At 29.9% G+C, this 25,613-nt stretch overlaps 3 protein-coding genes across 4 annotated transcripts; 2 read left to right on the top strand and 1 right to left on the bottom strand.

Moving 5' to 3' along the window:
* The first annotated feature begins 559 nt into the window (after positions 1 to 559).
* LOC114173682 (cytochrome c) lies at positions 560 to 3,425 on the top strand. 2 transcript variants are annotated; one of them, XM_028058205.1, is made up of 3 exons: positions 620 to 862; positions 2,038 to 2,171; positions 2,934 to 3,425. In XM_028058205.1, the coding sequence occupies exons 1-3, from the start codon at positions 751 to 753 to the stop codon at positions 3,027 to 3,029; spliced, it is 342 nt and encodes a 113-aa protein (XP_027914006.1). In that variant the 5' UTR covers positions 620 to 750; the 3' UTR covers positions 3,030 to 3,425. The 2 variants fall into 2 exon arrangements, with proteins under 2 accessions (XP_027914007.1, XP_027914006.1); XM_028058206.1 differs by lacking the exons at positions 2,038 to 2,171; positions 2,934 to 3,425 and adding an exon at positions 1,075 to 1,357 and having other exon boundaries at positions 560 to 862.
* Positions 3,426 to 5,328: 1,903 nt separating this feature from the next.
* Positions 5,329 to 6,335, bottom strand: LOC114173164 (ethylene-responsive transcription factor ERF021-like). Its single transcript, XM_028057411.1, has one exon. The coding sequence runs from the start codon at positions 6,229 to 6,231 to the stop codon at positions 5,578 to 5,580; it is 654 nt and encodes a 217-aa protein (XP_027913212.1). The 5' UTR covers positions 6,232 to 6,335; the 3' UTR covers positions 5,329 to 5,577.
* A 17,817-nt stretch (positions 6,336 to 24,152) lies between these two features.
* LOC114170752 (ethylene-responsive transcription factor ERF021-like) lies at positions 24,153 to 25,567 on the top strand. The gene has a single exon (XM_028056307.1). It carries the CDS (start codon positions 24,416 to 24,418, stop codon positions 24,965 to 24,967), a length of 552 nt encoding a protein of 183 aa, XP_027912108.1. The 5' UTR covers positions 24,153 to 24,415; the 3' UTR covers positions 24,968 to 25,567.
* Positions 25,568 to 25,613: the final 46 nt, after the last annotated feature.

The following is a 25,613-nucleotide window of genomic DNA, read 5'->3' as shown; positions in this document are numbered from 1 at the left end:
AACGATCATCGTCAAACTAATCAAACAATACTTAAACTTTACCCAAAAAAGCTCTTTCTATTAAAATATTAACGTAAAAATCCCATTACAATCTTAATATGTTCTTTTCTTTTTTTCAGTTCCTATATCAGAGAAAAAAAGGTTGATAAAAATTTAATTTTCAATTATTGTTTTAACCATTGAAAATAATAATCCTCGGTGATTGTTTTAAACGAAATTTGTCTTTGTCTGAAGATTGGGAAAATTTTGAATACACACAGAGAAACATGATTATATGTGCTTAACACAATAGAAAAAAAAAACACAAAAATGTTAGTTTTTTCAACTCAAAAAATTAATTTAAAGTTGAGAAAGTAATATAAAGTTTGGATGTAAACCTAATATCTCATAAATTATTCAAACTTTTACCACTTTAGTGAAGTAGTAAGTTTGACCACGCAAATCATATGCCAAACTTGACTTTGGCCTCAAGCTAACGCTACCAGTGATATAAAAAAAAAAAAGAAAAAAAAAAACGGAGCGCTGTAAATTGTCCACGTCAACGAAAAATGTTAGGGCTGGCCAAAGTGTCCCGTGGCGACCGCGTTCCACATTTGCCACCTTGCCGCCTCTGTCTCTTATATATATAAATAGAGTCATGCATTACGCATTGCATGTCTTCAGAATAGTTCATTCCTCTCTACTTTTCCGCGCAATTCTCGTTTTCTCTTCGATTCCGCCAAACCTATTCGCCTTCGCCTTCCTCTCCGAATGGCGTCCTTCGATGAGGCTCCTCCCGGCGATGTCAAGTCCGGCGAGAAAATCTTCAAGATGAAGTGCGCTCAGTGTCACACCGCCGAAAAAGGTGCCGGTCACAAGCAAGGTTAGCGCTCTTTGTTATTATTATTTCTCCTTATTAATGCCTTTTTTTTTTTCAAACGCGCCATGGATTTCTTCGTTTACGTGTTATTATTGTTTCGATCTATGTCTGTTATGTTTAGTGTGAGCGTAATAAGGCGTAGATCTAGAAATCAAGGTGTGTATTTATTTTGCTGGTTGATTCATATCTTTTCACACGTTATGTGACTTGTGTAGTACTCTGTAATTGTTGTCGTGCCTTGTGGATGTACGTATACTCTGTTTCGTATGAATCAATCATGCGTGTAAATATTCGACCTGATTCTGCCTGTTGCCTTGTGGACACCTTGGTGGAAACCGCGCAGAGGCAATTTACTGCTCGTTGGCGAGTAGCGATAATAACCAAGAATGTTGTATAATTGTATTGGATTCCCCGATTGAAAAAGTAATTATTCCTATTTGATTTAAGCTAATGGTGGAATGCTTGTTGATTCTCATGGATTTAGTGGATTTTTACATGGAATGAATGTATTATTCGTCCTTGTTGTTGTAGAAATATGAGGGAAATGCCTGTGTCCGAAGCTTAGGAATCGAAGATGAGTCCTCCTATTGTTTTTTACTTGTTATTTATGAGACAATCTTGTCGATCTATGAATTTAACGGCGATTAGAGCAAGTAATTGAGACATTTAACATTGATTTCTTTTTTTATTTACTGCTACTAAGACAACGTGTATTTTGGTTTGAGAGATTTATTAGATGGGCTGTGGGCTATGTTAAACATGCGAATATTTCTTACGACTTTACACATGTCCAAGTATGTTTTCCATGCCTAACGAGGAAACTTCCCACTCAAAAAATTTGGTTTCCCTCGTTCATGATGTGGCTTTTCACCAAATTTCATTTCAATGGGTGGCCTAGGACCTGTAGGTGATATGCTCACGTAGTTTTTAAAACAAAAAGGAGAACGAAAATCACTTGCAGGGACAAAATTGTTGATACATTTATTGCTTTCTAGTTTCAGTACTTGTGAATTCTCTTTTTTAAAAATCTGATTATTGTCACTGATTTAAGCATTGCTTCCTTGGCACTCATCTCATAACAATCTGTTACCGGTTTTTTAACTATTTTTTTTGTTGCTTTGGTCACACTTTGGAATACTGTTATTTATGCTAATATTTTCCCTTTCGGACAATCTCAGGTCCCAATCTGAATGGGTTGTTTGGAAGGCAATCAGGCACTACTCCCGGATATTCCTATTCTGCAGCTAATAAGAACATGGCCGTAACTTGGGAAGAAAAGACACTATACGATTATTTACTTAACCCCAAAAAGGTAAAACAAAAACTATAGTATTTTTATATATGAACGGCTATTAGTTACTGATCATCCATATGTGAGATATGCTTCACCAACGTTCTCCTTGAACTGGATGGATAGAGTGGTGGGCAAGGGTGAACTCTGACTCCCTCAATAGATATCTCGTTTAAAATCAAGTGTATAAATTTTATTTTTTATTTAAAATTACAGACTATATTACGTTGATTCAAACTTTTTACCTTTATAAATATGCAATGATTTTTGACACAGCGTATCTTTTAAATAGTTGTTTCGAACAAATTATTTCTGTAATTCAATTCTTAATTTCAAAGTTTTAGTATCTTTGATTCGTATATATGAAATAAAATCAAAATTATTACAATGGGTATTTTCTATTGTACTGTGTTATTTATTAATTATTTGGCAATGCGCTATTTTTCTTTAATATATTTTTCAGTTTATTCGTTTTAAAATTATATTATATCTAAATTTAAAGATATATGCACAGGGCATTGTGTGCATTGAGAAATTGATGATGGATGGTAGAAGTTACTTATAATTTCTGTCCTTCCCTCATTTATATATTGGATCCCTTTCTCTGAATAAATTGTAAATAGCAATCACGTACAGACTACATAGTTTTCATTATGGGATTTAATATCTTCTATCGTGTTGAATTAGTTCTGTAATAAACTAATATTGCACAGTGACATTGAAAAGTCTTGTCCCCATCCAATTATGTCACTGACACTCCTTGTTGTGTTGGTTCTTGTGCAGTATATTCCAGGGACTAAGATGGTATTTCCTGGTCTCAAGAAGCCCCAGGAACGTGCTGATCTTATTGCATATCTGAAAGAAGCCACTGCACAGTGATTATAGGTTTTCGTTCATTCAATTTTGCAGTGTGTTTTCAAAGTGCTGGAGGTGTAATTTTCGGACGTTTAGTTTTTGCAGGAAGTGCCGTTTCCTTCGGCAAATAATGTAGGCTACATTGGTCTGCAATGCTATTTTGTTCATTTCGCATTGCTTTTAGAAAAGCAGCCGAGCATTGGCTGATGTAACAAATTATCTCTTGAAAATTTAAACATTCTTTTCTTCAGCATTTTATGAGCTTTGTGCTTCGCTGAATTCATTAGTTCTTTTAACGTTGTGCCTTGATTTGCTTAGCTGATTACGGTTCCAAGAGCGGGGAGGGTAAGCTAAAGTTCAAGCAAAACATAATGAGATTCTATCTTAAGAATAAGCTGTCTTGGAGAGTTTTCGACTGAATCATTTTGCATACATTTAATCTTCCTCACATTCTTAAATTTTATATTTTCAACTGCAAGAAGTTGGATATGCCGCATAGTTTGATTGAACTGGATCTGGAATATAAGTAAGAAACTACTGTTTAAATATTTTTCCCTTCTCTCCCTTATAAGTAAGTAATGAGTTAGGAAATGGTTATAAGATTCATCAGCTGTCTCCTACTACTGGCCCAGGCCCTGATATTTGATTCCCTGTAATCTTCTGAACAGGCACCTCTTTCAAAGAAGAGCATCGTTTGAATGTTGATATTTTAGTAGAGACACTGCAATTGGTACCCCGACCAATGCTTAGGTTTGATACTTGCAAGACAGAGAAGATCTGTGTGAAGGAATGTCCACAAATGTGTGATGGTGAGCTTTTTGATGGGCATGTAATTAAGTTTAAATATACATTGTTTACAAATTTATTCAAACCATTATAGTGATGAAGTAATAATGAAACTTCTCACCAAACAAGAGGTAGTCTTTAACCGTTTAATATTTTTTTTTTTTTGGGCAAATAGTTAGGTGTCACAGTATTTTAAATGTTGTGCAACTTTAGCGTGTTGTATGACCTTTTTCATTATAGAATAATTATGCAACCTACAAATAATACCAATAATAAACTAAAAGTATTATATATATATATATATATATATATATATATATATATATATATATATATATATATATTAATGATGGATGTAAAGGTATACTTATAGACTTAAAAACGATTAATATATACTCTTTTTATTTATAGATCATGGCTCTTGTCAAATAAACATTGTACACATAAATAAAATTCTGCTAGACACAACACTTCTTATGATTAGCTATCATTTGTGAGTACATTAAGATTTGAATCCTATAAGAGATTTGAATCCTAAGTAAGCAAGGTGTCTATGTCGTCTTATTCCCAATGTAGGAATGACCAAGATTAAATATCTATGTTCAATCAATAACTCTTCAGATTTTAGCGACTTTAAGATTTTATCTTATTTCCAATATAGGAATGACCAAAACTAAATATCTATGTTCAATTAATAACTGTTCATATTTTAGTGACTTTAAGATTTTATCGTGTTAGACCAATTTTACATATGTTTTTCTTTTAAATTATATAATAATTTTTTAATTAAAAACCGTTTAACATCTCAATATAACTATATTTAAATATTATCTGAAAAGTTCTATACTCATTCACGAACTCCTAGTTTTTCTATGGGGCCGATATTTTAGGATGTGATCCCTAACAAGCAACTAATTTCTCCCAAAAAAAAGTGGGAAAAAAACTTACATGTTTAATCCCAAAACATTCACAAATTAAAATATAAAATCTCGTATAAGTAGTAGTACAATTCTGCATGAATTACTTTATTATTAATTTGTAAATATTTCATAAAAGTTGTGTTATGCGTTCAGATGGCACACTCTAGCCACACAGAGGTAGTTAATCTTATTAATTATTCCAAAGAGAAAAAAAAAACACCTTTCTTTAATTTCAAAAGTGGTGTTGGTTAGAACATGGAAAATAGAAATGTTGTTTGTGAAGGTCAAATGTGAATGTTAAATTCCTAACACGAAAGTCATGCCGACTAGGTCATAATAGATTTGTCCTGCTTACGATTATGATTGCCATATTATTATATTCATCGAAAATTGTATTTTGACACTAAAGTTTTCTCTTGCTTCCCACTCTTATTTTTATTAATAAAATATTATATTTAATGAATACAAATAAATATAAATGATATTTTGAGGTAAAATATAATATTTACTAGTGTCAAATGGTGTCATATCAGGTCCTATATTCATTCATTCTTCTTTTCTTTATCTCCATTTTTGTACATAGACAACACTCTTTATTTACTCACATTACATAAAAATTAAATAAATAAGATGACCAACACGTCGATTTATTCAGGAACTTAGATGGATAATTAAAACTATAAACCAAAATACAATTGAATCAATATAGGAGAAACAAAAATGGGTGGTGATGAAATTCGAAATTGACAACATTAAATAATCCTATTGCTTCATTGAATCAGTCTCACTAAAACCACATGATTCTTTAATCATTCATTAATAAATAGAATGCCCTAAATCAAGGGTGCATTAATTGAATATATCAATCACATATATTCAGGAGAGTCCCATAAGGATTCATGATGCATTTCTTCCCATCCACTCAACTCCATGGCATAATCATCATCACCATCACCATCACAAGACACCATCATCATAGAGTACTCATCACCAAACCCAAACCTAAGTGTCTCTGCCATTTGCATCATCCACATCTTCGGTGACTCCAATGGAGACTCATTTATAGCTTGAATCTGTGTAGCCGAAAGCCCCACTTGCAGAGGAACCACACTGTTCCTGTTCTTGTTCCTGTTACTGTTACTGTCACTAGTTTCACTGACACATATCTGATCATGTGACATTGTTGGTGACCTAGTGAACCTCAACGCCGCTTGTTGTGCTGCCACCTGTACATCCTCGGCTTTGGAGCTGGCGGGACGTGGCAGTGTCTCCGCCAGTTCAGGAAAATTGAGTCTGGCGGCGCGTCCTCTGAGGTGCAACGCCGCCACGTCATAAGCTGCTGCTGCCATCTCCGGCGACTCATAGCTCCCCAACCATATTCTGCTCTTCTTCCCCGGCTCGCGGATTTCCGACACCCATTTGCCCCATTTTCGTTGTCGAACACCACGATACGATGATGATGTTGTTGTCGGGGCTGTTCCACATTGTTGCATGGTGCTTGTTTTTGGTTCCTGATCCATGAAATGAAAAGGAGAGTTTTTTTTTTTTGCTTTGTTGTTTGTAGTATATAGTGTTTGATGTGATCTTATTGGTGAGAGTTTTGAGAGTGAATTTATATGGTTGTGATGTGATGTTATTATATAAGGCTGAAATGAGATGAGAAAGAGGTGAGTTTCTTCGTAGTTACACGTAAGTGGAGAACATGCTGTCAGTGAGAGAGCAATGGGGCACGTTTACTACTACTACTACTTACTCTACCATGCTTTCTTTTTGCATTATTATTCAATCTATGTGATGTCACAACAAACACTTGGATTAATTTATGCCACTAATTAACCAAAGAAAATCTCATTCTTTCAAAATCCAAAATTTCGTTAAAAAATAGTTTTAAATTTGTTTCGGTACACCTAATAAATCTTACATTGAATAAGAATCAAGGTCAAGCGTAGTTTAAATATTTCTTCTTTCCTTCGCCCTTTGACATGTTTTTTAAAAACAAAATCGTGACGGAACTATCTGACCTCATTAATTTACTCTCATCTATTTGAATAATTGGTCTCAATTTGGGAGGAAAAACCCGTAAGAGACATAAAACTATCTATTCTGGTTCTGTATTTGTTCGTATAAAATGCTTAACTAATTCTATACATTGAACCAAAAAATTATTTCTTCTTTCAACTTTTCGATCTTTTCATTCGTTTTCATTATTCGAGCATCCTCTTTCCCTAATTCTTTCCATTCTATCAACAATTAATCCATAATAATTCTCAAATTCAAATCGGTTAATTGTTTTCAGACAATAACAACGCTCTAAAATGAAAATATCTCTGAAACACGGTGATTATTTCTATCAATATCTGCCTAGTTATAAATGAAGGACATCTTGTAGTTCAAACTTGTTGGTGAGTGTAAATGAAGTTGGCATAAAAGAAAAAGAATCTTTGCTCGCATTTTTCTTTGGTCTGAAACTAATATTTTTATTTTAAAAAATTTCGGAACTATTATATCTATATACAAGGGATAGAAAATAAAATAAGAAAAATGATTATGTTTGTTACTAAAGTAAAATGGCGGTGCCTGGTGGTGTACTTATTTTACCTACCACCAACCCACATGCAGGGTGGTTATGCTTATGCTTTAATTTCTTCTTCTAGAATCAATATACAATTTTTTTTTTCACTGCCATAGTTAATTGCTGAATTAGTATATTTGTAGAGAATCATTCACTTCCAACAGTAATAATAACAGCTGTTAATTAAAACTCGTTTTCAAGGACTTGTACATGTTTTTGTTTATGTTAGATTTTTGTTTTTCACTTGGAATATAAGAAAAGAAAAATACTCGTTGGATAATGAAGAAAAAATGAATATAAAGGTGGGTCCAAAATTATTAGAAAGATAAGGCAAAGGATAAAAAGAATGAGACAAAGACAGGGACTGGCTTTGTTGAAGAGTACAGTACCTCATTCAAACACGCGTTTGTGTCATAAACTATGAAAATTAAAATAAAAAGCTTCAATAAGGAAAAAAAAAAAACTACACAATTTCCAAATTAAACAATTGGGCATGTGAACAAAAAATTAAAGTTTTCATCTTTTTGTATGACTTTTCATGGTTTAAATATGTTTTTATTTTTTAACTTTTAAGTGAATTTTAGAATTAGTCTATTTTAAAATTTTGGATCAATTTAGTTTTCTATCTTTCAAAATATGTGGATTTAGTTCTTTTAATTAAATTTTATTAAGTTTATTTAACATTTCAAGCGAGTTTTATAATAGTATTTGACTTAACATTAAAGTAAAAATATGTCAAACAGTATAAACAACTCAAATACAATCCTGAAATACGTACGAAACATCAAATAAATCTAACAAAATAGACTAAATTCACATATTTCGAAAGATGAATGACTAAATTGGTTTAAAGTTTCAAAATAACCTAATTTTAAAATTTACTGAAAATTAAGAGACAAAAAACATATTTAGTCTATTTTTCTCGATGTAAACATGGGTAATATTAACCAAGATTATTAGTTTGAGATTTTTTTTTAGATAAGTGAAGAAAATAGTGAATTGAAGTGACGGTGTGTGCGCGTAGGGTTGTGTTATTTTATTATATGATATGATATCTAAGTTTGTTTGCAATAGAAATAAAAAGTTTGCTTTGAAAGTATGAAAATGGAAGTGTGCATGGTTCCATCTACTTCCAGCTGTTACCCTTTTTCAAAACATGATGTTCATATTACACTAAACTTTCAATTTTCAGTGTCATTCAATCACGTGTTAATTAAAGAATAAAATGTTGTAATATTCAACTTAGGGTTTACGTTTTGTTTTCTTTAATAGACTTCTAACAGCTACAACCGAAGGCAATTTCCATGTCTTCTGGTTAATTTCATACATTGTTCAAAGTTAGAGTTTGTTCAATCCGTAGTCGTTTTACCATAAATTTTTCTTTCTTTGTACTCTTATAAATAAATAAATAAATTTACTGTTTTATATTTAAAAAAACATCATTTTAGTTTCTAAACTTTAACGTGACATTAAAATTCGTTTTTAGTCGAAATTTTGATATATTTTAGTCTCCAACTTTCAAAAGGAACAGATATAATTTTCTTAACTAATGATATTAATTTTTTTGAATTTGTGAAGTAAAACGGTGTTTCAAGTTTATATTTGAACTAAATCGTGTCAAATTTAAAGAACTCAAACATTATTTTAAAATGTGTTTAACATAGTCATTATAACTATATTAATTCATTTTCTAAAGTTTAGAAACAAAAATGTATCAAAATTGAGAGAGACAAACTCTAATTTTAGATCAAAATTTAGAAACTAAAAATATATTAATATCTAAAAAAAACTAATTTTACTCTTTTTCACACTGCTCAATTTAAAAATAATTTTCTCTTTAAAATGGTTTTCGAATTGCACCATTAAAAGTTAAATATGTACAATACGTAAATTAAAAATGACTTCAAAAAGATGACGAAGGATAAAAAAATAACTTTTGAATTATCATTTAGGTTCCATATTTCACGATTCAGAGTAGAGTTGCCAAAACGGGTAATCCGGCTCGACCTACTATGGGTTAATGATTTAGTGAGCCAACCCAACCCGGCTCACTTTTTAGCGAGTCAAAAAAATTCGAATCCGGCCCGGCCCACCACGGGTTGACGAGTTAAACGGGTTGGCTCACGAGTTCACTTAATTAAAAAAAAAATATTTTTCTACTTTTTTTTTCAGTCAATACTAAATTGTAATTTTAATTAAAATCTAAATAAAATTTAATACAATCAAAATACAAATCAAAGTAAAAATATATATAAATTATTTATGTATTGGATAAAAAAACAATCTAACATGACTCAAATGTAAAGTCCAACTTATTTATGTGAGTTGGTGAGCCAACCCGGCTCACCACAGGTTCGACCCGGATGAGCCGGGTCAAAAATCAACGTGTATTGAAATTTATAAAAAAATTTCAACTCAACCCAGTCCGAACCCTGACGAGCCGGGTTAGCTCGCGGGTCTCAACCCATTTTGACAACTCTAATTCAGAGTTTATTTTGGATTCCTGATTATACGGTCTAAAAGATTTTTAACTTTTGAATTGTATAATTCAAAAATATTTTATTTTCAGAAATAAATTTTAGATTGTATAATTTAAAAAGAATAAAAAGATAATTTCATTTATGTAGAGGTGCCGGGGAAAATTTATGGAGGTGTAGGAAGGAGCAGTAGTTTTATAACATTTTGAAAGCCCAAAATGGTTGAATTGATAGGCCCAAACCGGCCCAAGAATGAACTACTTATTTTAAATTTATAACGTTCTAACATTAATAAAACACACTACTACACAATATTTTCTCGAACAAAAAATAAATGGTTGAACAAAAATTCAAGTCAACTTAATCACACATGAGAAAAAAGAGGCTTTAACACTGAATGAAGTTGATTAGTTATTTTACAATGCATGTTTCCATAATGATTCCTATTATTCAATTTTGATCTATAAATTTAACCAGTAATTCAATTAATAAATACTCTTCAAAAGTGATTCTACTAATGAAATTAACAATATATATTTAACATTGTATCGTATAATAATGTATTTATTACTTTAATTTAATCTATATTGTTAAATCTTTCTTTATTTGAGCTGTATAAAAAATTAAAATTCAGCTCAATATATTGTCTCTATCAAATTGAAACAACTAATAATACGCAAAAAAGAAAAATAACAGAAGTAATGGAAGTAAATCAGATAAACTACATATTCGAAGTTAGTTAAAGTAATTTACAACTTATAAATCACAAGTTCACATAATAAACTATATTCAAGTAGTACTTAAACATTTTTATTTTAGTCAAACTAATTTACAAGGTTATAAAATGAGTAAACATTACCTTTTTCACTTTACCAAAAAACTGTTCCTTTATCTCATTGGTTTCTTTTATTTTATTTTGTAAGCATATTATTACCTTACATTTTACCTTTTTTAGGACTTAATACATATTATAAGAGCACGAGTGGATATTTTTTTATCATATTTTTATATAATTATTTATTGAGAATTCAAATATTAGTCTAAATCTTATAATATATAAAAATAGAAAAAAAATTGAGTAATATGTAATGATGAAAATTCTATAATCAATTGTTTTAAAACTTTTTCTCGATGTAGTATCAATAAGTTATATCTTGCCATGAAGACTTTGGTTTTTATAATATGAGTTTATTAAGAGGATAATTTATTGAAAAGATGCAAAATTAATGAGATTTAAGTTAAATCGTATAAGGTATTGATTATTTTCATTTTAGAATCTTTAAATAATGAGTTTATAGTTTTTTTTATCTTATATAGTGTTGTAAGACTCAAATTTACTTAAAACCAAACATTTTTAACATCATATAATTTTTTATTTGAAAACGGTTGAAAGTCTCATATTCACTAAAGATAAGGTCAATTCACAACATATAAATGAATGCAATCCTCACTTTACAAACTGATTTTGTAGAATTAAGTTAAGCTTAAAATTTACTCCTAATATGAGATTCAAGTACTTCTAAATTTGTTGTTGAAACAAAACGTTAATTCAACAACATTATCATTTTCATAAATATTTCTTAGTTTTGAAACTGCTTGGAAATGCATGGTACATCATGTGCAATGGGGGTTTATATAACTCTGCCTAGAATCCTAAAAGCTTAACCTTTTTGTCTTCTTTTTGTCCTGCAACACTTATTGTTTCATCAGACAAAATATGAAAGTCAATTTGCTCAAATCTCTTTTGACTTCATATGTCAACCACAAGAACAACATAAAGAAACAGTAACACACAAAAAAAGAAAACATCAATTTTTAAAATAGATTTTCAAATCGAAAATGTAGGACCCCTTAATTACACTAAGTTATTTATCTAATACATAAGATTCTGTCTGCAATCTAAGATAATTCAAAATTTGAAAATTCTAGAATGGGGAAATAAACTAATTAAACTATATGGTCTCGGTTCAATTTAGAACCGAGCCATATAACCCCTTTTAGTCTCGGTTCCTTAACACCCGAGGCCTAACACCCCTTTTGATACCGGTTTTTTTTCAACCGAAGTCTATAAGTCAAAACGAGAATGGTATTTTTGAAATTTTGGACAACTTTTTTGGCTTCGGACCTTCTTAACCGAGGCCTAACACCCCTTTTGACATCGGTTTTTTTATAACCGAGACCTATAACTGCTTTTGGCTTCGGGTTTTATGTGAACCGAGGCATAAAAGTTGCCTGTAATTGTAAAATTGCCACCGCGTTAATATAGGCTTCGATTTCTTGCCAACTGAGATCTATAAGGTAAGGTAGAAATGCAATTCTGCACTAGTGTCTGTTTTTTTTTTTATGCATTATTTATTATCACAATTGACTTTTGAAGATATTTGAATGGATGGAGTAAAAGTTTGATGAACTCAATAAATTGGTTGAACTTTATAAAATGATGGCAGAAAAATGATTAGAAATGTTGAAAGTAGAAAAGTTTATATAGTACCAACATACGTACCAAGCAAGCTGTCTTCAGTTATATGGGGAAATAAATGGAAGTTGAAACAATGCTTATTATCATCACAACGTCAATGGCTTGGACGCGCAGTAAGAAAAAGTTGCATGTCACTGATTATGTGTAAATGGTTTTCAGAATTGTTTATTTATCTTTGAAATATGTAACTCCTCTGATAATTTTTATATTACAATCACTCAAAACTTATAAACTTATTTTAGTATTTAATTTCACGCTTTAAATATACATGTTTAGAATAGAGTTATCAAAACAGGTAATCTGATTTGATCCGGTTTGATTCACCACAAATTTATCATTTGGTGAATCAATTAAACTCGACTCATTTATTAGCGAGTCAAAAAAATTTAAATCCGGTCCGACACATCACGGGTTGGTGGGTTAAACAAGTTGATTCACAGACTCACTTAATTAAAAAAAAATACAATTTTTTTATTTATTTTTTTGGTCAAAACTAAATTATAATTTTAATTAAAATCTAAATAAACTTCAATACAATCCAAATATAAACAAAAATCACAAAAATATAAATTCTCTATGTGTTAGCTAAAAAGAATAACCTAACGTAACCCAAATGCAAAGTCCAACTTAATTAAAAATACTTTATAATCCTTTATTTGCGAGTTGGCTCACCAACTCGGCTCACCACGGGTTCAACGTAGGTGAGTTGGGTTCTAGGTGAGCCAGGTCTAAAATAAAATTCGTGGTAAACCAGGTTAGCTCGCGTATTACAACCCGTTTTAACATATAACTCTAGTTTAGAGAAGTTGATTTATTGAAGGAAAATAATATTATGACTTTCTTCCTTTATTCTCTGATGCATCGGTGTCTTTTCTTATATATATATATATATATATATATATATATATATATATATATATATATATATATATATATATATATAAAATATGTATAATCTAAATTGAAGATGTTGTGAAAATGTTGAAATTTACATTGTCCATTATTTAAGGAGCTGAATTTACGGATACGAGGTTGGTGTTTGTGTGGTGATTAAGAGGAAGAAGCGGGAAAAAGAGAAAGAAGAAGATTTGACCATTCATGAAAAATTAAAGTTTGGGCATTGCCTGTGTCTGGTCAAATAGTCAAATAGTCAAATAGTTGAGAGAAGAAGACAATGTTTGATCCCAACACCGCCATTTCCAGCATTGGGTCCCACAAGATCCTCTCAATTACCACCGTCGACTCCTTCTTTTGCCCAATCAAATTTCGTCAATACTTATATTATCTCTTTTACTCACTTTTTCTTTTTTTCATTCCATTTATTACAACAAATCACACTCTCATTAATTCTTAGTCAATGTTCCTCATTTTCTTAACTTATGTTTGTTGCATTGCAGCTGTTTCCCTCTCTCCTTTCGTCTTCTTCTCTTCTCTCTTTCTTCATTTTCTTTAATCAAATCAAGACTACATGTATTTCTTGAGTCTAGATTTTTTATTACGTTTTTTTGATGTTGTCCTTTACTGAGCATTAAAAATATATTATATTAATATTTTAAATATCTTTTTAATATATTTTAAAACGTCAAAATTAGTGGTAATCAGTGTATTATGAAGGCACAGTAAAGGAATAACACAAAAAACCAGCAAAGAATCCAAATTCGTATTTCTTCCACTATTTCATAAGGATAGTCATGGAATTTTTAATAAAAGGGATGAAGTTGTTAAGATTGATGACAACTTTTAAAGTGAAATTGTATGGAATGTGAACGATTTTTTAAGTATTAATCTCTCTTTCTTAAAAAAGTTCATGATCGGAAGTTTCACATCAACTAAAGATAAAACAATTTCATAATATATAAGTGAGTGTAAATTTCACTTTACAAAGTGATTTTGTGAAGTTTAATTAGGTTTAAAGTTCATTCCTAACATGATATCTGAGACATGACTTCAAAAATTTATCTTAATAATATTTCTTAAACATTTTGTTTCAACCGCTATCATTCTTTTCTTTTTTTTTTTTTATATTTCATATCTGTTCATTGCAAAATCAAAATGGATTTCGGTTCTCAAATGTTTTTTCAATGTAAAAACACTCGCTCCGATTCACATTTAACAATACATTGTGAGTATTATATTTATAGAAACGAAGGTGCTCTAGAAATTTGTCAAAGATATAGATGATGAAATCGATGGCTTTATATCCTAAAATATTTTGAAAAAACTCTGGGATGATGTAGGTGAGATTATTATAATAATATGGTTTGTTGAATTTATTTTATTTCTTTATTGTGAGGCAAATATTTGCTTTGAATTGAATATTCCAGATTCCATGTAGAACCGATGTTACTTCTGGTGGGGCACTGGATTTTTCCCTTAGGTTTATAAAATATTTCGAAAAATATTAAGGAATGTTTAAGAATCTTTGGTTAAAGTTAATTCATCATTTACTATTGTTAATCGTAAAGCAAACACTGTCGGTGGAACCTAAGATTCTTCCTTTATCCACTTCAAATTTTAAAACAATATTATGATGTACTAATTAACTATATTGTTAGGAATATAAATAATGGTTAAAATGTTATTTATTTACTTTTTATACTTATAACTTTTTAAAAGTCTTTCATATACATTGACTGATAATTTATATTAGTGGTGAATTTCTCCGACAAACTTCTTTTAGAATGATCCCGTATAAATTATAAGTGTGAGAGAATGAGTTATAAATTTATGATAAATTAAAGATAAAATCAAATTAAGTATATAAATGAATACATATATCACGTTAAATTAGATTTAAAAGAATAAAAAATTTTACATAAAAAACAAAAAGTGAATCCAACACATAAGATTGGCGAATCCCTTAAAAAAAAAAAACAAGTCCTTTCCGGTTAAAACATATGGATCCAAAGTGTATTAATTATTGAGTTGACTAAATAGAGAATTAGGAATGAAAAAAAAAAAAAAAGGGGTAAGAAATTTAACGCGGAGATCGTATATGATGTTAGTGTATATGTAGAAGAATAGTATACGATTTTTATGTGTGTGGATAGTGCTGAAAATGAAGTGTGTATTAATTTATTGAAGAAGATGGTGAATCTTAGCATGATCCAGCTGTTCCCAAACTCTTGTTGTTGCAGCCACCATCTTCTTCTTGCTATTCATTTGGTTGTTTACGCATAAACATACCACTAATCATAAAATTTAGATTCTCTGTTATATTTATATGTACTAATTTTTTTGTCGTACATTTTAAATACATCGATGAACATTTTTTTTTTATGTTTTATCTATTAAAAAGTTCTTTAAAGTAAAAACACCGATATATTTCGAAGGTACAACAGAATAGATGACAACACTAACAAATCAATATAGAATCTGGACTTCTAATCATATGTATAAACTACTACTTTTGTCTAATTATACATTTATTAAAGATATAAATATCCACTTAATTTTTGTTGGCTTAAATACTTTTTTCGTCCTCATTTTCGTAGTGTTTGTTGCGGATGGTCCTCATTTTGACAGAATGTTTAAAATGATTCTCATTTTTATGGAATGTTTAAAATGATCCTCATTTTCGGAATTCGTGTTTTATTTGGTCCTCTTCTGTGACGCTGTTTAAATAGTAACGGAATACTATACAGTACACGTAACACACCCCAATACAACATAATACCAAAAAGTGTCACCTGTACAGTGTTTTGTTACTAATTTAAACGGCGTCACAGAAGATGACCAAATAAAACACGAATTGCGAAAATGAGAACCATTTTAAACATTTAGTGAAAATGAGAACCATTTAAAACATTATGTCAAAATGAGAACCATCCGCAACAAACACTACAAAAGTGAGGACGAAAAAAATATTTAAGTCGCTAAATATTAACTGCTTCTGAACATTTTTATGAAATGTCAATTAAGACTGATTAATTTATGTTAGTTTGACTTACTTTGATTATGAATTGTAATGTATAATATTTCTATTTATTAATTCTCGCTGTTTTTATTGAATTTGGAAAAAGTATTTTCGAGGGGCAGTATAAAGTTTTTAAGAATCAAAACGATATCTCTCATGGAAAAAAATGAATTTTAAAGAGAAACAAAAAGGAGATTCACTCGTAAAAAAAAATTCTTAACATTCAAGCCGTATAGAATATTGTATAGTATAATAATAGTGTATGGATTTGTTTATAGCTTTTTGGATCAGTAGATGTAAATATTTTAAACATAGAACTTTAAGTCTAACTCAATCCTATAAAATTAACTTGTAAAGTGACATTTGCACTTCATTTATATCCTATAAAATTATCTTATTTCTAGTTAATGTGGACCTTCCAACACACCCTCTCACGCCAGTGTCTATATATCTTGTGCGTGGGACTATAAATTAATGGGCAGGGCGGCCCGATAGCGGGTAGAACAGAATGTCCAAGAAAACTCACTAGGATATACTTTTTAACCAGGCTCTGATACCATGTTAGAAGTGAAGTTTAAACCTAATTTAATCTCACAAAATCGACTTATAAGGTGAGATTTGCACTTTATTTATATAATATGAAATTGTCCTATAGAACTTTGATCAAGTAATATCATTTGAAATATAGTTAATTCTGAATATTTTCACAATTTACATCCAGTACATTTGGATTTATTTGGACTAAGTATGTGCATTTTGGATTGAGTATATATAATCATTGCTCATGGTATATAATAATTTACCAACACATTTTACATATTTATATAAAATCATTTAAAGAAGTGGACAAAAATGAAAATTAATTTTGATAACCAATTATTTACAATCATTATTTAAACACTCATTAGTACTAATTTGTTTTTATGTTAAAAGAAGAACATTCCAATATTAACAAAAAAACACGAAAATAGACACACACAAAAATTATTTGCAATGGGCTAAGAAGCGTCACCACTAGTGATAGTTTATTTGTTCTCACAAAGTGGACGAGCAATAATGGTTTCGTATTTCAAATTTTTCGAAATGTAAGTGAGGTGTATGCTGTTTGTATCCTTACAAATTAATTTAAGTTCGTATACTTTTTTTTTTGTATTTGATACTTATTACAAACAAACTTTTGAATTTATTTTACAATAACTTATATGGTGAGATGATTTTTGGAAGATTCATTTACATAAAAATAAAATTTTGGTATAATTAATGATTTACTTATCAAATTTGTTGGTTTTCTTCGTTTTTTATCTCTTTACTATTATTATTTTTTGCAGTTTAGTCTTTCAAAGTAAACCATTTATGTCCACCGTTAATATTTATTTTCTCTGTCTTTTTATCTGCTACGTTTTCTAAAAAAAAAAAATCAAAATATTTATTAGTCATAAGAAATTCTTTTGGTTTCCATAAAGAACCTTATGAAGCGTTTAAAAAACGTGCGGAGCGAGTAATTCAATTGTTAGCATCTCTATTATCGTAACAACTAACAAAAATTACAGTTAATTGTGAAATATATAATTAATACTTACGGTAATTTATACACTTATTACTTCCATGCCAAATATTTCTTGTCACTAACTACAAGAAGTCTTTAATCAATATAAAAACAAAAAAAAAAATGTAGAGACATTAAAATAGATTGGAATCCTTAAGCCAACCTGGCCGACCACGGGTTAGGATTGGATTGGATTAAAATTTTCTTACAAATTTTAATACAGGTTAATTTTTGACTTGATCTACTTAGAACCTGACTTGTCCGAGTTGAATCTATGATGAATCAGGTTGACTCACAAACCGGAAATAAAAGGTCACATAAGTGTTTTTTATTATGTTGAACTTTGCATTTGGGTCGGGTTATGTTCTGTTTTTAGCCAACACATTGGTATACTTGTGATTTTAGTTTGTAGTTGAAATTTAACATATTTTTGGATTACATTTAGATTTGATTGAAGTTTATTTAGATTTTAATCAGAATTATAATTTAGTTTTTTGAGATTGAAGAAAAAATTGTATTTTTTTTTAATTAAGTGAGTCAATGAGCCAACCCGTTTAACCTACCAAATCGTGGTGAGTCGGGTCGGGTTTGAATTGTTTTGACTCGCTAATAAGTAAGTCGAGTTAGATTGACTCACTAAGTGACCAATCCGTGATGGGTCAAGTCGGGTCAGATCGGATTATCCGTCTTGACAACTCTAGAAAAATCTATAAGCATTATGTGATAAGACGTAATTAGGAAAAAGAGTCTCTATTATTATTTATTAAATTCTGACATGAATATTATTCATGATAAATTAAGCAAACATTTTTTTTTATCAATAACATAATTGTATATGAAATATACATTTGGACTGAAATTTTGATATTTATAAATTATACGATGAGTTAAGTGCATGCGCTGGCATAACGGAACATGGTAATTTGTTGTAGTCCACTAAATTGAGTGGGTTTATTCACTTTGGTTTCACTTCTATCATAGTATCCACAATCTTAAAAGTTGACACTATTAGAAACCAACAGCATAGGCTATTTTAGTTGTGTTCATCATTTGAAGCACACATTATTAATTATTGAAAGTACTTTCTTAGGTTATTTTGAGGTTAGGTGTTGTGTTTTTTTTTTTCTTTTTCAAATAAAATTGATACATATGTAAATGCGTGGAAGAGAGTGTGTGCATGCTCCCTCCACTTTGTATGGACAAGGAGCCACAAAATCTAACGCGCTTCTTTCTCACAACAATGCTTCACATTAACGTATGTGAATTTTAGTTACGTGTGTTCAGACAATCCTTAATGGATAACACCAATGCTATACCATAATCAATTTCATATAAGATTTTTTCACATTTTCTTCTTTAGTTTATGGATAACTTTGGATATAAAAAAATCTTGATAAGTTTGCTGGAAAAGGAAAAGCTGGTTGCAATAATTAATTGAAACTTATTACAAATATTTTAAAAAATTGATAAAATCACATTAAAACAGTTGCTTATTGAAGTAGGTGACAATAGTGAATTGATAAAATTGAAAATTTATGAAAGGATTGATTATGTGATATTTTGAAATAATTTCAATTTCACTACATGAATGAAAGTATTGTTATATTACTTGATCACCATCACGTGTAATATTCGATCAATCTCATCCTAAACCATCAACTTTTTCAGACTTTGATATTACTAATGAGTTTATATATATTTTCTTATATCTAATGTTATAGTTATAGTGTTATTTGATATATATATATATATATATATATATATATATATATATATATATATATATATATATATTGGTTTTACACATAATAGAATTTTTATACCATATAAAAAGATGAAATTTGAATTAAATTTAACACTATAAAATTGATTTATGAGATAAAATTTTTATTTATTTATATACTCTAAATTATTTTTATTTGCAAGTCGTATGATATCTTCAATAATTTTTTATTTTATTATATATATATATATATATATATATATATATATATATATATATATATGAGACGTACAAGAATACTTCTTTCTTGTCCATCTTAATTACACCTACATCTTTAGTACTTTGAAACGCTACACCCATAAAATGTCTTGGGATTAATAATATTAACAAAATATACATACATGCAAAGTATACTCTATACTTAAGTTTGCATTTTAATTTCTAAAATATTCAAGACATTTATAAATTTTTAAAATTAACCATCATTGCATGAATAAAACATGTAAGCAGTGTTTAGCTATTGTTTATATTTGAAAAAAGAAGAACGAAGAATTGAAAAATGTAAAATATGATTATGTGTAATAGAATATAATTTCACCAATATTCAACCCAATGTATTTTAATATATGAGTGAGATAATTGTTTTATAAATATATCAAGACTTAAATACCTTTTTCGTCTTTATTTTCGTAATGTTTGTTGCATATGGTCCTCATTTTGACAGAATGTTTAAAATGGTTCTCATTTTCGTAATTCGTGTTTTATTTTGTGATGTTGTTTAAATCAGTAAAGGAGCACTGTACAGGTGACACTGTTTGTATTACGTTGCATTGGGGTGTGTTACGTGTACTGTACAAATGTGGTAATTTAGAAACCATGCAGAATATCACAACAATCAAAGCACAAACAAACCTCAAAATAGAATTACGAAAACCTTAATCCACGAGCAAATACAACCCAAAAAACCCTAAATCCACTTACCTCGTTGATGATGATTAACTGAAAATTTGAAATGAAGAATGCGACTCCAATCCAACAATGAAATGACAAGTATTAGCTGCTTTCTCTACAAATACGAGATCAAGAAAGACAAAGATGAAGAAATCGCCTCCAACGATGAAGAGTGCGACTGCAATCCAACTCAAGCCCGAATTGCAAAATTTTTCCCAGATTGAAAAGTTAACGTTAAGTAGCCATTTGTAAGTACACATAGTACACCCCAATGCAATTTAATACAAACAGTGCCACCTGTACAGTGTTCCATTACTGATTTAAACGGCATCACAAAAAAGGACCAAATAAAACACGAATTGCGAAAATGATGACCATTTTAAACGTTCGGTAAAAATGAGGATCATTTTAAACATTCTATCAAAATGAGGACCATTCGCAACAAACACTAAAAAAATGGACGAAAAAGGTATTTAAGCCATATATCAATTACATTTTTTATTATATCATACATAATCAAATCACTCTTAACTTTTTCTTCATTTTTTTATCTTTTTATCTTTTTTATTTCTTTCCTTAATTCAAAGACTCTTCTACCTTCAACTTCTTTCTCTTTCCTTTATTTTATATTTTTTTTTCACTTACCCATTTCCATTTAAGAAAATATTTTTTTGACTATTAAATTTTGACAACTTTCTCTTACAATTTTATGTGACATCTTTTAAGTAGTTTTTTATTTTATTTTCTCATTTTCAATATTTTAAAACCACTCAAAAAATAACACATCATATTGTAAGAGAAAGTTGTCAAAATTTAGTAGTTAAAATATCATTGTTATTCCATTTATTATCCAAACTCAACCGAATCCAAAAGTGAAGAAGTCACTATCCAGTAGAAGGGAAAGTGTTTGGTTGTTATAATGGTCATTTGGACTTTGAATGAGTCAATCTCATATATGTATTAAAAAATAATTATCATTATTATAAAATTAATAGTTTTTTTTTTTTTTAAAGTCCTTGTCCCTACGTGCATCCTATTCTATGGCCATGAGTGTTTTCTTTTAGTTTTCCTGGTTTCACGTGGGATACATATTGGGTAGAACCCATCCTTTTTATGATGATGATGACCAACATTTATTCATATTTTACTTTATTATTATTATTATTTTAAAAACAAAAATAATTTAACCACGAATAACATCAAAATTTAACCCTTTTTTTAAGACTCCATTCATCTTGACCTAATCTTTAGCAAACCCTGATTAGGTGAAGTTTAGGGATAAAAAGTTAGTTTAATAATAAAAAAAAACATGAAATGAGGTTGTCTAAAATAGTAGATTATACTAGGTCAATTTAGACATTAAGAGTGGTGTTTAATATGAGAATGCGTGTTATTGTCTAGCTGCCAAGCAATAAAAGCACGCCATATAAATAAAAAAAAAAAAAAAGGTACAAAATAGTAACTTCCACCTTTTCATCCACGATCATTCTCATTTATACAATTTTGATTCTATGGTCATTTATTTGTAACATTATTTATGAACTAAAACTTGCATTTGATTTTTTGTTTTTATAATATATGAAGTATCGATTTAATGAAAATTAGTATCTCTTTAAAATTTTTGACCAATTTAGTTTTTCATATTTAAAAATGTGTGAATTTAGTTATTTTATCCAAATTTTGTTAAGTTTATCTGATGTTTCAAATGCATTTCATGATAGTTTTTGAATTGTTTATATCGTTTGACACATTTTAGCTTCAATGTTAACTCAAATCTTATCATAAAATATATTTAAAATGTCAAATAAACTTAAGAAATTCTGGTAAGAAGGATTAAATTCACGCATTTCTAAAGATGAATGACTAAATTGACATAAAATTTCGAAGAGGTACTAATTCTAAAATTCACTAAACTTAAGTATCAAAAACATATTTAACCTTGAGCTAAAAATTTTGTATTTGGAAAAAGAAAAAGTGAGGGAAATAGATTTTTTTTTCTTAAATACCAACCAAAATTTCTCATATAAATTCATTGTTTAATTATTCTTATTGTGAAATCTGAATTCAGTACTATCTGTTTTTTTTTTCTTTAAAACAATCAAGTTGTATGAGTGGTATATTCTTTTTCTCTTTTAAAAAATATATATATTTTCTGTTTGGTTCTTTTAGGAATCACTTATCTCAAGGGAAATACAGACTGTGTTGAGAACTTTTATATTGTTATAAACAAATGGCAATTTATTTATTTTATTATGTTTGTTTGTTGCATGTTTTATCACTTAAATGACTTTTAGGATATCTTCAATGGATCTGGAAAGAGTACTTTATATTTTGTAAAATATTTAGCATATTAATTTAATTCATCTTATTATTTTTGAAATATTTTGTACATATAAAACAATTTAGATTTGTTACATTTTTATTTCTAATTTAAATAAACAATGTTAATTGTTGTAAAATAAAAGCAATAATTAAAAATTCAAGAATATTGATATTGGGGATTCTTTTAGTTGATTTTGATTGATGTTAATCTTTAATAAAAGTTCATTCAGATTTTTTTAAATAAATTGATTTTTTTAATTTATATTAGAGAAGATTATTTTTAATTGACGTATATCTCATTATTTAAGCCGACATCAATTAAGACTATATTCACAAAATTAATATGTTTAAACTATATTTTTTTTTGTCAACTCTTTATTAGTGTTGACCGGAAAAAATTACAATGTGACATTGACAAAAAAAAATGTTCTTAGTTAATGTTTGTCATAAAATCTCTCCATCAATATTAGAAAGACAAACAATTATGACATATTATTGACAAAGAAAAACGATGTCAACGAAATGAAATATAATTTAAATATGTGAGAAAAATAGCCAAACAAAACCTTAACTAATAAGGACAGTAAAACAATAACAATTTATGAGTTTAATAAATTTAATTAATAGGATGATATTCACTTTTATTTAGATGTATCAATTTGACAATCATTTTTAAAAATGTGTCAATCCAGTGACAAGATGTCTCAATTAGGTCATTTTCAATAAAAAATATTAACACCGTTAACGGTATTGATATTTAAAATGACTTATAAAATTAAGTATTAATATTTGTATTAAATTTAGTGGTAAAAATCATGAATTAAGTTAATGACTTTAATAATTTTTGTCTGAAAGAGACTTGATTAAGATATTATTTCAAAAATTAAGACTATATTGATACATTTTTAAAATCGGATATCAATCTGACACATCTAAACAAAAGTAGTTACCATCCAACTAATTAAACTCGATGTATGTGAACTATAAAGTTTTTATCCGCTACAAGATGTAGACACTCCTGAATAAACTAAAACCTCATTAACAAAAAAAAATACAAAACAAAACATTTAAATAAACATGTACATGCCCATGCTGATCTAACATATCCAAAACCTTATATTAGATTCTACGAATTTGGAATTGTGATTGGAAAAACCATTGCCACCTAAGTTTTCAAAACGCGTCCTAAACAGTCACTCTTTTTCACTTAATCTAATCCCCAAATTTTCAACCTCAAAAAGTTTGCACAAACACATGGCACCACCTCCATAACCCTTCACTTCCCAATCTTAACAAAAACAAATACTCACAAAAAATCTTCAATATTTAATAACTACAACATCACCAACACTTACAAAAAACATTATTGTTCATAAAGCAAAAAGTATCACCCAATCAAAACCAAAATAAAAATAACAAGAACAATAACAAAAAAAAAACATAGACATAGATTTTGTTGGAAAACTTGTTGGAAAACAAAGGGCAAAGGAAGCACCTACGAGGAAGGTCACCAAAATCAAGATGTTGCTGATGCTCCCACGTTTCGCATCCACATCTATAAATACCAACGACAATGTTCCGCACATCACTACCGCTACAACAACAACAGCATCAACAACAACAACGTTAGCTATTACAATTCACAACACTGCAAAAAACATTTTATAATTCAAGTGTATAACGTTACTCAAATTTCAAAGCTTGGACGCTGATTTTGCATGGACATGCCGTCTTCGAGTTCAACCCATGTTGGCGCTGCGTCTTCTGCGTACAGAGGAGTGCGCAAGAGAAAATGGGGCAAGTGGGTCTCCGAAATCCGCGAGCCCGGAACCAAGACCCGGATTTGGCTCGGCAGTTTCGAGACGCCGGAGATGGCCGCCGCCGCCTACGACGTGGCGGCGTTGCATTTCCGTGGCCGCGACGCCAGACTGAACTTCCCCGAGCTCGCAAGCACGCTGCCGCGCCCCGTCAGCAACAATGCCGACCACATACGCATGGCGGCGCACGAGGCGGCCCTGCGGCTCCGGACCAACCCCGCCCCGCCGGAGACCGGAGGAGGCATTTCCCCCACGGCGGCGCCGCTGACGGTGAGACTCTCCCCCACTCAGATTCAGGCCATCAATGACTCCCCCATGGACTCGCCTCAGACGTGGATGCAAATGCCGGACACTTTCATGATGCACGATCAATCCATGATGTTCGCAAATGGTTATGCCTTTGAAGACAACGAGTGGGAGCATATGCAGAATGATTCTCTCTGGGATCCTTAGATACACATATACATACATACATATACATTATACATACGTACATTCACACGGTATACCAACAGTGAAGAAGAATACGAATACACCACATATACCATATACCAGTATTGCTATTAGTTTATTGTGGTTACGTTACGTTTCGTTACATTATGACTAATGAATTAATTAAGGTGAGGTGACAAGAACGGTGACACTGACGCCATGTCTCTCTGCATTTGACCAGTCCTAGGTTTTGAAAATAAGAGGCGTGGAGGAACATGCGAACATGCCATTGCTTCCTTTTTCTTTTTGTTCTTTCCTCCATGGATCATTTGGAAGTACCTAGACTATAGCTTATGGAGATGAATTAGCAAGAAAAGATCACACTTTGGAGGGTCCCAGTAGAGATTAGTGTAACTATTTGTTGTGGGAGAGATTTGTTTAATCAAAGATTTTTGATTTAGTATAGTGGGTGGGATTTGTTCTGTGTACCAGATAAGCCACGAACTCTGTTTATTGGCTGTGTTTTATAGGCTGTGGAAGAGTGTGGTGTGCTTTTATTCTATTTTAGTAAATAATGATGTATTGGAACTCCATTAATATAATGATTTCTTCTGAGATTTATCCACTTCTTTGCTTTGTTTTTCATCCAAAAAAAAGACACCACCTT

This window comes from Vigna unguiculata, chromosome 2 (assembly GCF_004118075.2).
Source record: "Vigna unguiculata cultivar IT97K-499-35 chromosome 2, ASM411807v1, whole genome shotgun sequence".
Lineage (NCBI taxonomy): Eukaryota > Viridiplantae > Streptophyta > Magnoliopsida > Fabales > Fabaceae > Vigna > Vigna unguiculata.
Note: the sequence above shows the minus strand (reverse complement) of the source record. Positions and strands in the feature narration are given on the sequence as shown.

Coding starts and splice junctions, on each gene's coding strand:
- LOC114173682 (XM_028058205.1), top strand. CDS start 751: ATGGCGTCCTTCGATGAGGCTCCTCCCGGCGATGTCAAGTCCGGCGAG. Junction 863..2,037: donor AGGTGCCGGTCACAAGCAAG/GTTAGCGCTCTT, acceptor GGACAATCTCAG/GTCCCAATCTGAATGGGTTG. Junction 2,172..2,933: donor ATTTACTTAACCCCAAAAAG/GTAAAACAAAAA, acceptor GTTCTTGTGCAG/TATATTCCAGGGACTAAGAT.
- LOC114173164 (XM_028057411.1), bottom strand. CDS start 6,231: ATGGATCAGGAACCAAAAACAAGCACCATGCAACAATGTGGAACAGCC.
- LOC114170752 (XM_028056307.1), top strand. CDS start 24,416: ATGGACATGCCGTCTTCGAGTTCAACCCATGTTGGCGCTGCGTCTTCT.